Source organism: Nanorana parkeri, unplaced genomic scaffold (assembly GCF_000935625.1).
Source record: "Nanorana parkeri isolate BGI_ZX_2015 unplaced genomic scaffold, ASM93562v1 scaffold1940, whole genome shotgun sequence".
NCBI lineage: Eukaryota > Metazoa > Chordata > Amphibia > Anura > Dicroglossidae > Nanorana > Nanorana parkeri.
In genome coordinates, this window is record NW_017308208.1 from 72,313 (window position 1) to 87,251 (window position 14,939).

At 47.8% G+C, this 14,939-nt stretch overlaps 2 protein-coding genes across 2 annotated transcripts in view; both read left to right on the plus strand.

Annotated features, from left to right (window-relative positions):
• MAD2L1BP (MAD2L1 binding protein) overlaps positions 1-2,815 on the plus strand; it is a 3,310-nt gene extending 495 nt beyond the window's left edge. The window contains exons 2-3 of the mRNA XM_018572109.1: positions 1,056-1,289; positions 2,122-2,815. Of these exons, the coding sequence (XP_018427611.1) occupies positions 1,056-1,289; positions 2,122-2,634 (747 nt within the window). The 3' untranslated portion in view covers positions 2,635-2,815. The remainder of the gene's footprint in view (positions 1-1,055; positions 1,290-2,121) is intronic.
• A 10,550-nt stretch (positions 2,816-13,365) lies between these two features.
• The window catches only part of TCTE1 (t-complex-associated-testis-expressed 1), a 12,378-nt gene continuing 10,804 nt past the window's right edge, over positions 13,366-14,939 (plus strand). Inside the window, exon 1 of the mRNA XM_018572118.1 lies at positions 13,366-13,581. Coding sequence (XP_018427620.1) covers positions 13,398-13,581 — 184 coding nt within the window. The 5' untranslated portion in view covers positions 13,366-13,397. The remainder of the gene's footprint in view (positions 13,582-14,939) is intronic.

Here is a 14,939-nt window from a genome sequence, read left to right on the forward strand (position 1 = left end):
GGATCGGCCTCGGCAATATGGCTGCCCCCTTTAACGGGGACAGAAGCCTCTGCTAGTGCGAAGAGCTACACTCGTGAGGTGACGTAAGCGGTGCGGGAACCGGAAGTGACGCAGTTGGTTTGAATTGTGATCCTGGGAGAGAGCCGGCCGAGGAGCGGAGCTGGTAATGGGTGGAGAGGAGATACTATATACTGGGTGTATACGGGAAAAGGGTTTTATACAGGGTCACGTATCGAGGGAAAGATCATCTGGAGTCTGATTGGTTGTCATTGGAAAGAGAACAGTTCCTTCCACCATCAGGGTGTCTGCTGGCTCGCTCTGCTTGGGCCTCGCCTGTCCCGATATGGAAAAAAACGATATGGCGGGTGACACCGAGAGTGAGAGGAAATCCAAAATGTCAGGTTGTCACAGGACAGAAAATGAAGGAATACTCCAATGGGGACACTTGTTAGAGAGGATATTTCCTTTGGAGAGACTTCCTGTTGTTTCTCTGGGACAGGAAGTGAAGGGAAATCTCCCCAGTAGGGCGAGTATAAGACACTGTCTTTTATATATTTTTTTAAATGGATAAAAGACACTAGGTCTCATTTTCGGGGGATGTCTTATATTTACCTGGCTGCAGCTGTCCGCTCTCCGATCTGATGCCGTCCACTTTGACCCCACTGGCTATGCTGTGCCTGCTGGGAAATGTAGTCTTCAGCGGCAGCCGAGGCAGACAGGTGGGTGTACGTGTGGGGGGAGGGAGCTGCGGCCGGTCATGTAAAATTCTATTATATGTGCAGCTACCCCGAAAGTAAGACCTAGCGCTATCTTCCGGGATTTCTGTAATATAAGACCTACCACCGAACTAGGTCTTATTTTCGGGGTAGGTCTTATATTACAGAAATCCCCGAAGATGGCGCTAGGTCTTATTTTCGGGGAAACACGGTAGCAGTCCATCAGATTAAAGCTCTCTTTCCCAGGGATAGTTCAGACTAGTTCATGTAGAAGTCATTGATAAATATTAGGGGTGTCCCCCATGGAGTTTGTTTGTTCAACTGTGTCACCTCTTGCAGATCATGGAGAAGGCGGAGTCAGATCAGTCGACGAGGAAACCCCGCGGTCGCCCGAAGGCTCCTCACAGACGTGGCTCCAGGGAGGACCTTGATGTGTCGGTGGTGTTCCCGGGCCTGGTGACCAGAGAGAGCTGCTGCCGCTTCACCTGCGAACTTCTGAAGCACATCCTGCACCAGAGACACCAACTGCCCCTCCCGTATGAGGAGCTGCTCCGCACTCACCAGAGGCAACAGGTGAGGGGGAAACTGATCTACGTCAACCAAGGGCCACATTTCCCGCTGCACGCTCTATGGGACATGTCGGAATATGTAGAAATGTGGGCAGCCCAAGTGAATCATGTTTTGTTGAAGAGGAATGGGAGGTGGAAGAGCATGTTCCCCCAAGAGGGGGGCAGACGGAAAGAAGCATGTGTTCCTCCAAGAGGGGGTGTGGAGGAAAAGCCTGTATTCAGACAGGAAGAAGCGCACGTGTCCCTGATGGGAATGGACGGGAAGAAGCATGCGTTCCCCCTGAGAGGGGGTGGGAAAAGCATGCGTTCCCCCTGAGGGGGGGGGGGGGCGGATGGGGAAAAGCATGCGTTCCCCCTGAGGGGCGGCGCAAGGAAAATCGTGTGTTCCCGCTGAGGGGGGGCAGGGAAAAGCGCCGTTTTCTAAATGGGTTGAATGGAAATTGCGCATTCCCCCTGAGGCAGGCGGCTGGGAAGTGTGTATTCCCGCAAGGGGGGCGGATGACCCCCTCAGAGGGAACGCACAGTTCCCTACCCCCAGGGGAATGTGCTCTTCCTGTCCAACCCAAGGAAACATGTGCTTCCTTTCCGCTCCCCTTAGAGGATCATGTGCTCCCCCCTTGGGGGGAACATGTGCGTCTTCCTTTCCGCTCCCCTTGGGGGGATATACAGGAAGTTTCCTCCTCTGGACTCTCTCCCCTGTCCCATGTCTGCCTTGTCCCTTCTCCTCTCAGTCCTCGGTCATTGTTTGTATGGTAATATTGAAGTGTAGTTCTCCCCTCAGACTGTGGAATGTTCCGGTCCTCTGTACTGATCATGTTTCTGTCTCTCGGTTTCAGGAGGGAGAGGTCATCAGAAAACCAATAAAAGAAGTATCGGATTCCCGCCAGTGTCAGCGTTCTCTGTCAGCCTTGGAGGAGCTGCTGGTCCAGCTGGAGACTTTGTTCACTCTGACTGCAGTTCCTCAGGTCCTTCTGCTGCTGGGAGGAACTGCAATGGTCCCCAAGGAGATGTATTTGATCGACATGGAGGGCGTACAGATGGGCAACGGAGAGGAGAGCCTGAGCACGCGGCCTTGTCTCCGGCAGCTTTTCCACGCTCTCTTCCTGGCTGACCCGTTCAGTGATCTCCGGTCCACCTCCCCCATGAACGTGTCCATAATGGTGCAGGGACACAGGGACTGCGGCACAGAGTGGTTCCGGCCTAAACTAAACTACAAAGTGCCCATCCGGGGCCACACACTGACAATCAGAATGTCCTGCAGTTCATCACAGACCCCCACCACCGCCTATAGCAATGAGGAGTACATCTGGTTCCAGGCACCCATCACACTGAAAGGATTCCATTACTGAGACCCTTCCTTATGATCTCTCATACCAAAGACTGACAATCCATTGTGTGCCTTGGGGGTGTACCATACATTAATAAACCTCAGGAGGCTCCACCCAGCCTCGACTTTTCAGGACCTCAACATGACTTTCACGTGTGGTGTAATGCACTTTTACTATTAGGCAACTCATGAGACGTCAACATACCTCCGACAAATCGTCTGACTCTGGCAGCGCTCTAAGCAGTAATGGAAGCCGTGCAATAATTCCAGGGGGGGGCCTCAGATACAGCTCATTTAATGTCACATATATGTACTATTCAGAGGATGTCATATCTACAGGAATGGATCACAATATAGGAGTGCAGAGACGGTGTCGCCCTCTTGTGGCAAAGCCTGGAATTGTGGCCTGAATGCTGTTTAGAGTATGCACAGGCGCTTCCTCTGCTCTGCTGCTGCACAAGGCCTTGATGCAGGATGCCTATTACAGCAAACAAGGTTTTTGGGGGGCTCTGTCCGGCCTGTTTCTCTCAGTAAACAAAGGAATTATAGACTCAGAGTCTGTGGGGGAGACACATTAACTGCTCTCAGTCCCTGTTTACATTACTAAGCGCGTCAAGTTTGCGCTAAAGCCCTTAAATTATTTTTGTGATACACTAATCGTGTTTAGCCTTTTGCAGATAATGAGCATTCAGGGTCTTTGAAAGATGAAGAGCATTTCCTGTCATCCTTAGGAAAGATAAGTAGCATTTGGGGGTCACCTTTGGCAGATAATGAGCTCTTGGTTCCCCCTTCAGCAGGTAATGGACATTCAGGGTCTTTCTTCTGCAGATAATGTGCAATTTGGGGGTCCTCCTAAGAAAAACATGAATTGAAGGGTCTGTGTTCTGCAGAAAACGAGTATTTAGGGTGAGAATTCGGCAGATAGCGAGTATTCGGGGGTCTACCTTCAACAGATAATGGGCATTCTTCTGCAGACACCGGGGTTTTAGGGTTCACAGACAATGGACATTCACGGTCCACATACTGAAAATAAGTATTCAGGGTGTGCATTTGTCAGGTAACGATTATTTGGGGTCTGCCATCTGCAGATAGCAAGTACTTGGGGTCAATCTTCTGCAGCTAGCCAGTATCCAGGGTCCGCCTTCTGCAGACAGCAAGTATAAAGAGTCCGCCTTCTGCAGATAGCGAGTATAGAGGGTCCGCCTTCTGCAGATAGCGAGTATAGAGGGTCCACCTTCTGCAGGTCTCCAGGATCCGCCCTCTGCCGGTGGGGCCAGTGCCCGGTCATCCCAGGGATCTGCTGGTTTTTGTTTTACCTCCGATCACCTGACTCCTCTCTGTGATCACCTGACTGTCCCATTTTTAGGGCTGCAAAAACTAATCGATTATGAGAATAGTTGGCAACTATTCTCATTATAGAGATTTTTTTTTTTTATGCAACCAATCGATTAGTTGAAAAAATAATCGGGACCAACTAATCGATTATGAAGATATTGGTTAGCTGCCGCCCTCCCCATTTTATGATTTATAATCTTTTCTCTATTTTTAATATGCTGTGGATGGAAATCTGAGGGCTCGGCCTGCGTGAAGGGCTCGTGCTGCTTGTATGTTTACCGTGATAATCATCACAACAGGATCAGGAACAGACAAATATATTTTTCTACATCGTATCTGGTTATTTTGTAAGTGCTCAGTGATGATTTATTTAATTGCATGAAGGCGCTTTGATTGTAAATGTTTTATTTGAATGAGAAGCTATGAAAGCATATTGCCTCCTCCTCCCCCGCCCTTTGTGGTTGTAAATTGAATTGTCATTTCAGCCATTTGTTTTATCTTCTTTTATGAATAAATGAAAGTTCTAATTTCCTCGTAATGTGTTCTCTCTCTGTGCAGCCTCGGTGGAGCCGGCCTCTCCTCCACACTAATGTCCTTAAATGAACGAATGTGCAGTGAAAGTGTCTTGCCGCACTGGGGGTCCCGGGTTCGAATCCTGGTCAGGGACACTATCTGCATGGAGTTTGCATGTTCTCCCTGTGCGTGCGTGTGTTTCCTCCGGCTACTCCGGTTTCCTCCCACACTCCAAAAAACCTGCTGGATGGTTCATTGGCTCTGTGTGCGTCTGCAATAGGGAACTTAAATTGTAAGCTCCTTGGGGGCAGGGAGTGTGAATGAGCAGTATGTAAAGCAAAACAGATGACAAACGCACTCATCAATTTGTCACCGGCGTTACAGTAAGGTGCACACGGAATGGGCTTTAAACAGTAAAATAGCAAAACGTTTTCCTGGCACACTCACAAGCTAGCATGTAAAAAAACTTGTCTCACACTAAGATGCATGGGGGTTCTCAGCTGCCATTGGGATGTGCGGGATCCCTTGTGCGTTGTTGTGCCTTTAAGGGGGTTGGGCTTCCTCCTGACAAACCTGCACCCAACTTTATCTTCTACCCACATGTGCTCCAGGATGGAGGCTCTGATAGTTTAGAGTTAGGACTGCACTATAAGAGGTGCCTTGGCGCGGCTGTGCGTCTTTCACATTTTCTGCAGAAGACGTGTATCCAAACCTCTGTCATTGTCCTTAGTGGTGAGACAAGTTTTTTTTACATGCTGGTTTGTGAGTGTGCCAGGAAACGTTTTGCTATTTTATCGTGCAGTATGTAAAGCGCTGTGTAAATGGCTGACGCCATATACATAAAAAATATGTCAGTTTAACACTTCCAGGTATTTATTACCGCTCACAGTATTTCCCCAGACAATGCCTTCATCTGCTTTTCTCTCCAAAAGGATGGAGCCACCTTTGTTCCGCCATCACCCCACTTCCTGGACTGAGATGCCCGCTTAGAGATGATATGATCATGTAAATCCAGGTGCCTGCACAGTTCTTGGCTGTGTTCTGACACAGAGCAGCCCCTGCTGCAGCCTCTCATTTTATGACTTGCTACAAATATTGCAGTCTGATCACTGGGGGGAGGGGTGACTGAAAAGATGCTTCCTCCTGTCTGCAGCAGACTGATAATTGTGGGGAAAGACTGAGGAAATGCTTCCTCCTGAGTACAGCAGTCTGATCACTGGGGGAGGGGAGACTGAGGAAATGCTTCCTCCTGACTACAACAGACTGATCACTGGGGGAGCGGAGACTGAGGAAATGCTTCCTCCTGACTACAGCAGACTGATCACCAGGAGCGGGGAGACTGAGGAAATGCTTCCTCCTGACTACAGCAGACTGATCACTGGGAGAGAGGAGACTGAGGCAATGCTTACTCCTGACTACAGCAGACTGATCACTGGGGGAGAGGAGACTGAGGAAATGCTTCCTCCTGAGTACAGCAGTCTGATCACTGGGGGAGGGGAGACTGAGGAAATGCTTCCTCCTGACTACAGCAGACTGATCACTGGGGGAGGGGAGACTGAGGAAATGCTTCCTCCTGACTACAGCAGACTGATCACTGGGGGAGCGGAGACTGAGGCAATGCTTCCTCCTGACTACAGCAGACTGATCACTGGGGGAGCGGAGACTGAGGCAATGCTTCCTCCTGACTACAGCAGACTGATCACTGGGACAGAGGAGACTGAGGGGATGCTTCCTCCTGACTACAGCAGACTGATCACTGGGGGGAGAGGCGACCTAGGCAATACTTCCTCCTGACTACAGCAGACTGATCACTGGGGGAGGGGAGACTGAGGAAATGCTTTCTCCTGACTACAGCAGACTGATCACTGGGGGAGAGGAGACTGAGGCAATACTTCCTCCTGACTACAGCAGACTGATCACTGGGGGAGGGGAGACTGAGGAAATGCTTCCTCCTGACTACAGCAGATTGATCACTGGGGGAGGGGAGACTGAGGCAATGCTTCCTCCTGCCTACAACAGACTGATCACTGGGGGAGAGGAGACTGAGGAAATGCTTCCCCCTGACTACAGCAGACTGATCACTGGGGGAGAGGAGACTGAGGCAATACTTCCTCCTGACTACAGCAGACTGATCACTGGGGGAGCAGAGACTGAGGAGATGCTTCCTCCTGACTACAGCAGACTGATCACTGGGGGAGAGGAGACTGAGGCAATGCTTCCTCCTGCCTGCAGCAGACGTATGACATAGCCTAGCAAAGCCACTGACTGGAGCTCAAGGGCTGTTTTTTAATAAGACTTGGAACTTTTTAAAGAAATTAAACCATTACTGTATATTGGGGCGTGTCAGGAGTTTATTTATGCAGACTGGTGAAGTTACTGACCGGTCCACTTCAATCTGGGTCTTATGTCATCTGTTGCCATCAATTCCCAATTTAGGGATTATAGATAAGGTTGCTGGCTGTGGTCATGTGATTCTAGATAAGGTTGCAGGCTGGGGTCATGTGATTCTAGATATGGTTGCAGGCTGGGGTCATGTGATCCTGTTATAAAGTCTACATCTCATGCGTTGTATGTGGCCTGTGTATAGCTCGAGATGCATCTAATCCCTCCTATTCTGCAATAAGGCCGACTGAAATCTTGATGCTTCATTAACAAAGCCGGGTGGAGGACACGGGTGATAAAGAACAAAGAAACACAATCCGTATAAAACATGAATATAGTGTCCGCTCACGCATACAGAGAAACCAGTCCATTCAGACCAACAATGCTGTCTAAGAGGGATTTGGGCTCTTTCCTCCAGACAAATACTGCGGATGGCAGTGGATTCCACTTTCTAAAATGGAACCTGAACTCCCAACATGCTCTTGTTCTTGTTTCCTTCTCTTTGGGCGGAGGGATGTTGGGAGTTTTACCAAAGAAAAAAAAGCGACAGTATAAACTGCTATAAACAGAGATGTTACTCTGCAGCGCCCTCTTGGGGCCGATTTTGATATTGCAGGTTGGTACGCCTATTCATTTCTCCATGACCAGAGACAGGGCTAGAACCGGGAACCATACAGGCTCCATTTCCTCATGGCAGACCAGTGAAAAGCATGCTGGTGGCTACAGGGTCGCCAAGTCCACGCGTGGGGGTGGGGGAGACACAGACACATGGCGTACAGACTTTGTCCTCAGAGCAAGTTTATTTGCAAACTTGCTCCCTGAACGTTGCGGTCCAATAAATTGAACCGGTGTACAGAACAACAGTGTCATGGTGACCTTGATTGCGAAAGTCAAGCTGTAGTAGGGAAGGGCGAGATCCTCCTGTTATGTTCTTATTTCTGATCCAGTTGGGGAGAGTTGCCCTCATTTCCTGTTCAGGTGCCACACTTGGAGTTTCAAAGTCAGAGCCCCCCCCCCCTTGCAGCGAGCTCCTCCCTATTGATTAGTGAGCGGCAAGGAGATTTGGGGAGATGTGGCAGAAGCTGTTAATTGCATGCTGACAACAGACAGGATTATGGGGGGACTGAATGGTGTCAGGCCTGTCCAGTTGCTTTTTTTTAAATTACTCAAACCCTCCTGATATCGGCATCTCTACAACATAGGCCCAGGTGTAAGCAACCTCAGAACTCCAGCTGTTGTGGAACTACAAGTGCCATGAGGCATTGCAAGACTCTGACAGCCACAGGCATGACTCCCAATGGCAAAGGCAGGATGGGATCTGTAGTGCCGAGGTTTGCCTATCCCAGGCATAGACACTAATTATTCTGTAGTCTGAGATGAGAACCAGGAGGGCTAATTAGACTCCTTGAAGATAACACAGGAAGTGTGCACAAGACAGCGCTATAGTTCTGCTGTATTTCATACACCCCATTCATTCTGTGCTTGTCTCTGCTTGAGAGAACTTTAGCCAACTGTGGTGCAGAGTCTGTCAGGGCATGCTGCAACTTGTAGTTCAACAGCCCCTTCAGAAAAATGGGACAAGCACTCTCCCTGCTTCCACCGATAACATGGAGGGTAGTTCTGAGGCATGGTAACCGTCCATGTCTCCCGCTCCCTTCATCGTGCACCCTCCCGAACCAGCTTCACCCCCCACTTTGTGTCTGAGCACGCCGTCATCTTCTGCTCTCTCATGTGTGCTATTTCTGGAGAGGATCTCATCAATTATTAATCGTTCTTCTCTGTGTCTTCTCCCTGCTCAGTGCTCATCCTCAGATCTTCCCTGACTGCAGCACAGAAAAAAAAGGGGATCTTCTACGGGGAGGATGAACTGTAACGTGAGATCATTTATAGACAACACCTCACTGAGAGGATACAGAGATCATACTCCTGATAGTAATATATAGGGTATATCAGGACACAGTATATAGATAATATAGGGTATAACAGGACACAGTATATAGATAATATAGGGTATAACAGGACACTGTATATAGATAATATAGGATATGATAGGACACAGTATATAGATTATATAAGGTATGGTAGGACACTGTATATAGATAATATAGGGTACGGTAGGACACAGTATATAGATAACATAGGGTATGGTAGGACACTATATATAGATAATATAGGGTATGGTAGGACACGGTATATAGATAATATAGGGTATGGTAGGACACTGTATATAGATAATATAGGGTGTGGTAGGACACGGTATATAGATAATATAGGATATGATAGGACACAGTATATAGATTATATAGGGTATGGTAGGACACTGTATATAGATAATATAGGGTATGGTTGGGCACAGTATATAGATAATATAGGGTATGGTTGGGCACAGTATATAGATAATATAGGGTATGGTAGGAAGGCACAGTATATAGATAATATAGGGTATGGTAGGACACAGTATAGATAATATAGGGTATGGTAGGACACTGTACATAGATAATATATAGTATGGTAGGACACTGTATATAGATAATATAGGGTATGGTAGGGCACAGTATATAGATAATATAGTGTATGGTAGGACATAGTATATAGATAATATAGGGTATGGTAGAACACGGTATATAGATAATATAGGGTATGGCAGTATAGGTGATATCCCTCTTCCTCCATCTCTGGAGTTTGATGTAGATAACCACAAACATATATGGTGCCCCCAGTATATAGGAACAGTATATAGTAGTTGGGCCCTAGCTTGTGTGTGATTTGTGTTGTACACATGGTGATGTTGCTGACCATGACAGGTGTGCAGACACTGAAGTGTTTCCTCATGAATTCTTCATGATCTCCATGACTGGAGCCTAACCCCGGGGAGTCTATGACCTCAATGTCTTGGCACGAAGCTGTTCCCCTCCATCACAGAAAACCGGGAGGTGTGTAATATAGAGTATACGTGTGTACACTGTACAGAGGTAATATAGGGGTCATTGTATAATAGATATCATATGCTGTATATTATAAGGGATATCTACATCATACATTCTGTAGAAGACAATAAAGATATTTGTGTCTTACACACTCTATGGGGACAATATAGGTGATATATGTGTATCATACACTCTATAGAGGACGGTATAGGTGATACCAGTGCATTATACATTCTATAGAGGACGGTATAGTTGATATCTGTGTATTATACACTCTATAGAGGACACTATGGATGATATTGGTGTATTATGCACGCTATAGAGGACAGTATATGTGATATCTGTGTATTATACACTCTATAGAGGACAGTATAGGTGATATCTGTGCATTATACACTCTATAGAGGACAGTATAGGTGATATTGGTGTATTATGCACGCTATAGAGGACAGTATAGGTGATATCTGTATATTATACACTCTATAGAGGACAGTATATGTGATATCTGTGTATTATACACTCTATAGGGGACGGTATAGGTGATATCTGTGTATTATACACTCTATAGAGGACAATATAGGTGATATCTGTGTATTATACACTCTATAGAGAATGGTATAGGTGATATATGTGTATTATACACTCTATAGAGGATGGTATAGGTGATATATGTGTATTATACACTCTATAGAGGACACTATAGGTGATATCGGTGTATTATACATTCTATAGGGGACAGTATAGAGGAATGGTATAGGTGATATATGTGTATTATACACTCTATAGAGGACACTATAGGTGATATCGGTGTATTATACATTCTATAGGGGACAGTATAGAGGTGACGGCACACTGGGGTCAATGATAGGCCCCGCCCCCTCCAGGTAATTCAGTCAGGAGGGGCGGAAATAGGCGTGTTTGTAGCTCTGTGAACTCCTCCCCTCTCTCCCTGGTGACCGTCTGTGGTGCGGTTGTCATGGTGACGGTACACATCTAACAGAGGTGAGGAGGCCGCAGAGTCTGGCTGCTCAACACCGGCGGCCCGTGACCGGCTCTAGAGGTATCTCCGTGTTCAGGCTTCTCAGGGAAACGTTCCTGTATCCAGCGTGGCCCATGACTTCTCCGCGCTGGGAAATGGGTAGGCGGCCAGAAAAATGGAAACCCAAATAACAGCTGCTGCACATCGTGACACACTCAGGTCCCTATGATGTGCTGGTGACACACCCGGTTCATTCCAATACAGGTCAGAAGGAGGTAAAATGCCGGATGATCTCAGAAGGCTGTCAAAAGATGTCATCAACACAAAGCCAAAGCATGTTCACAAGGTCCCTGAATCTGTCCAGTGGGTCTGCAAACCCCACAGGGCATGGTTTCCATTATTCTGGCCGCTTGTGTAGACCTGTTATGTGTCCAGTCTATCTTTTGCAGCATATGTACATTTGTCACTGGGAACAGGCGTCCCCTTTGGAAGATTTCCCTTCTGTTCCTGTTCTGGTGACAACTGTGTAATTTCTGTAGTCACTGGTTTAGTTTTTCATAGAGTAAGGGTGGATTATGACCCGTCAGCTTTTATTTTTGGCAACTGTGTTGCATCGGGGAGATTTTCCTTCACTTCCTGTCCGATAGCCACGACAGGAAGTGAGAGGAAATCCTCCAATGTGAGGGAATCCCCTAGTGGTCACCAGAACTAGTGTTCCCATTGGAAGATTTCCTATCTACTCCTGTTCTGGTGACAACCCAAAATTTGGGATTTTCTTTCACTTTCAGTGATAACATTCACCAGAGAGGGTGAATCTCCCTAACGGGGACATAGACGGCAATAAAAATCCTGACCGAAGGTCTAATCCCTCTCCTCTCTATCCAAAACTAAAAGGAACATGTTGGATGTTTTCTTTTTGTTTTTTTTTTCTTTATATGCAACAAGTTTTATTGCAAGTACTGTAATCTTAGGCTGACCATACACTGTTAGAATTTTGTTTAAAGGGTCATTCTCTGCCCCTTTGTTAGGTGTAGCTGTGGGGCAACAAACGCCTTGCCACAAACTGCCCCCGCACATCACTACTCCTGGCTGTAGTCTGGGTTTGTAAGTTTGCACTACATGCAATAAAGTTTGTTGCATATCAAGAAAAAAACAGCAGAAGTTCAGATTCTTTGCATCTGGATACACCGTGGGAGGGAGGGAGTGAAGTGGATCCCAGTGAAGATGCCCCTGTGGCTGATGGATGATAACCTGGCCAGGTTCACACCGGGGCGGTCCGTGACCGCGCGGCAATTGTGCACACAACCGCGCAGATGGCGATCAATCGTGTTCAATTGCAGGGACGGTATCGCAGCGGGAAACCGCGCGACTGGGGTGCCTTTAGAAAATAATGGCACCGACAGCGTGATTGGCAGTGGTGGGCGATTCCGTGACTACGCGACCATCTGGATGGTTTCGTACACGTACACTGCCCTCTAACTCTGACCCACCACACTGCCCTCTGACACACCACACTGCTCTCTAACACACACCACACTGCCCTCTGACACACCACACTGCTCTCTAACACACACCACACTGCCCTCTGCCCCGCCACACTGCCCTCTAACCCAACACACTGCCCTCTAACCCAACACACTGCCCTCTAACCCAACACACTGCCCTCTAACCCAACACACTGCCCTCTAACCCAACACACTGCCCTCTAACCCAACACACTGCCCTCTAACCCAACACACTGCCCTCTGACCCGCCACACTGCTCTCTAACACACACCACACTGCCCTCTGACACACCACACTGCCATCTAACACACCCCACTGCCCTCTAACACACACCACACTGCCCTCTAACACACCACACTGCCCTCTAACACACCACACTGCCCTCTAACACACCACACTGCCCTCTAACACACGACACTGCCCTCCAACGCCAACACACTGCCCTCTAACACACCACACTGCCCTCTAACACACCACACTGATGTGAACAGCTTCATGGATTATAATAGTGACTATTTTTCATCCAGTTTGCACAATGTAATCCTACGTTCGCAGGACCTTACTTTTTTATGACAGGAGGACATCGGAGCTGTACCTACATCAGAGGTGTCACACGTGTGCCCACAATTTACTACCTACCCATCATGCCTCAACGCATGAGACACCCCGCCACTGCAGGAGTAACCTCCCTTCCCCTACGCCTCCACCTGCCACATTGGCACTAGAGTTCCTCCATAAAAGGTGTCACCACTGTGAATAGCGGGAAGTGCCGTTTGTTCCTCGAGAACACGTCACTGCACTTCAATAGAGCGCGACCATCCAAAACTAGAAAAAAGAAATAAAACGTTTTGGCTTCAGTTCCTCTTTAAGATGCGATTGCCATCATTTTTTTCTCTTTGATGTTTTCTGCTGGTGGGTGGAGAAGGTTTATAGTCTCTGTCAAGTTTTCATTGCTGTCTGTATAACCACTGGGGAGATCTCACCTCACTTCCTGTCAGGAGGAATTTATTTCTTAGATGAACACATTCCCATAATGTGAACACTCACAGCTGTAGCCTCCTGGCATATCGAGTAGAATTACATCTGACTCTCCTCTTCCATCTTCCAGGAATGTTCAGCTGAGTTTGGCCAGCCAGTCCCGAAAATGCCGGAGTTTCCAACCAATGGGAAGACTGAGGTCCCCGAACCGTTACCTGTCCAGCGTAGAAATGCAGCGGCTGACCTTCGGAAGATGCGTCGGATCATCACAGAGGACTACAGCTGGTCCCTGGCCATCGTCCCGCTGCTCAGCGACCTTTGTCTGCAGCACATCGTCAGGAACTTTGAGCGTAAGTAGCCATCATGTCCAGCTTTGTGATTGGAGGAACTCTAGAAGCTGAATTTCTGTCTGATCAATGAATATTTTATTCTTTATACATTCTGTATATCACCATGCATGCAAGAGTCTTCTTAAAAAAATACACTGCAGACTGCCGAATGAGCCTGTGGTAGCGTCACAGCTCTTCCCCCCTGTCATCAGATACAATACAATCCCTATTTAGTATTATCACTAAACAGTCTATAAACTTCTTGTTGTGCCTTGTTGACGGACATACATATCTATGGGGATGCAAAATCCCCTTTGAAGCAGGTCAACTGCAAGTAATATGCACCTGTCAATTAATTCTGAATGATCTCAGAAGCGTCTCACACTGATTTCATCAACACAAACCCAAAGCCCATCCTCATAGGCCCTACATTTGTAGGCTGGTCCCAGAAATTCCACAGGGCAGGGTTTTTAGTTTTTCTGGCCACTTAGTGTACTTCACACAGGCCAGGTGGATGGCCGGGTGCGTGTGTGTTGCTTACCTGGGAAAGAGATGGCATCAGGATGCACTATGGGAAGAAGACAAGCCGGCGGAGGCAGTGTGATGCTTTGGGCAATGTTCTGCTGGGAAACCTTGGGTCCTGCCATTCATGTGGATGTCACTTTGACACGTACCACCGACCTAAACATTGTTCCTGACCAAGTACACCCCTTCATGGAGACGGTATTCCCCGATCCCTTCATGGAGACGGTGTTCCCTGATGGCTGTGGCCTCTTTCAGCAGGATAATTCGCCCTGCCACACTGCAACAATGGTACAACAATGGGTTTGAGGTGTTTACTTGGCCTCCAAATTCTCCAGATCTCAACCCAATTGAGCATCTGTAGGATGTTCTAGAAAAAGAAGTTAAATCCATGGAGGCCTCACCGCACAACTTACAGGACCTAAAGGATCTGCTACTGATGACTTGGTGCCAGATACCACAGCATACCTTCAGAGGTCTAGTGGAGTCGATGCCTCGACAGGTCAGAAACAGGGGACCTACTGAATATTATGTGGGTGGTTATAATGTTATGGCTGATCAGTGTTATATATATACAGGGCTCAAAATTTCCACTCGCCTGCTCGCATTGGCGAGTGGAAATCCAGTCAGGCGTGCGGTCACAGATCACGTACCTGACTGGTGGGAGCAGCTGCTCCTACTGGGCTCTCCGTTCTTTCAGACGCAGCTCTTCACTGAGCTCCGGGTCAAAAACAAAGTGATTAGTAAGGTCTGCAGACCTTACTAATCCCACCAGATCACCAGGGATCTGCCTGCTCGTCTCCTCCCTGCAGAAAGACAAGCAGGTGAGGGGGCTTCATTGTTTTTCTTTACATGGT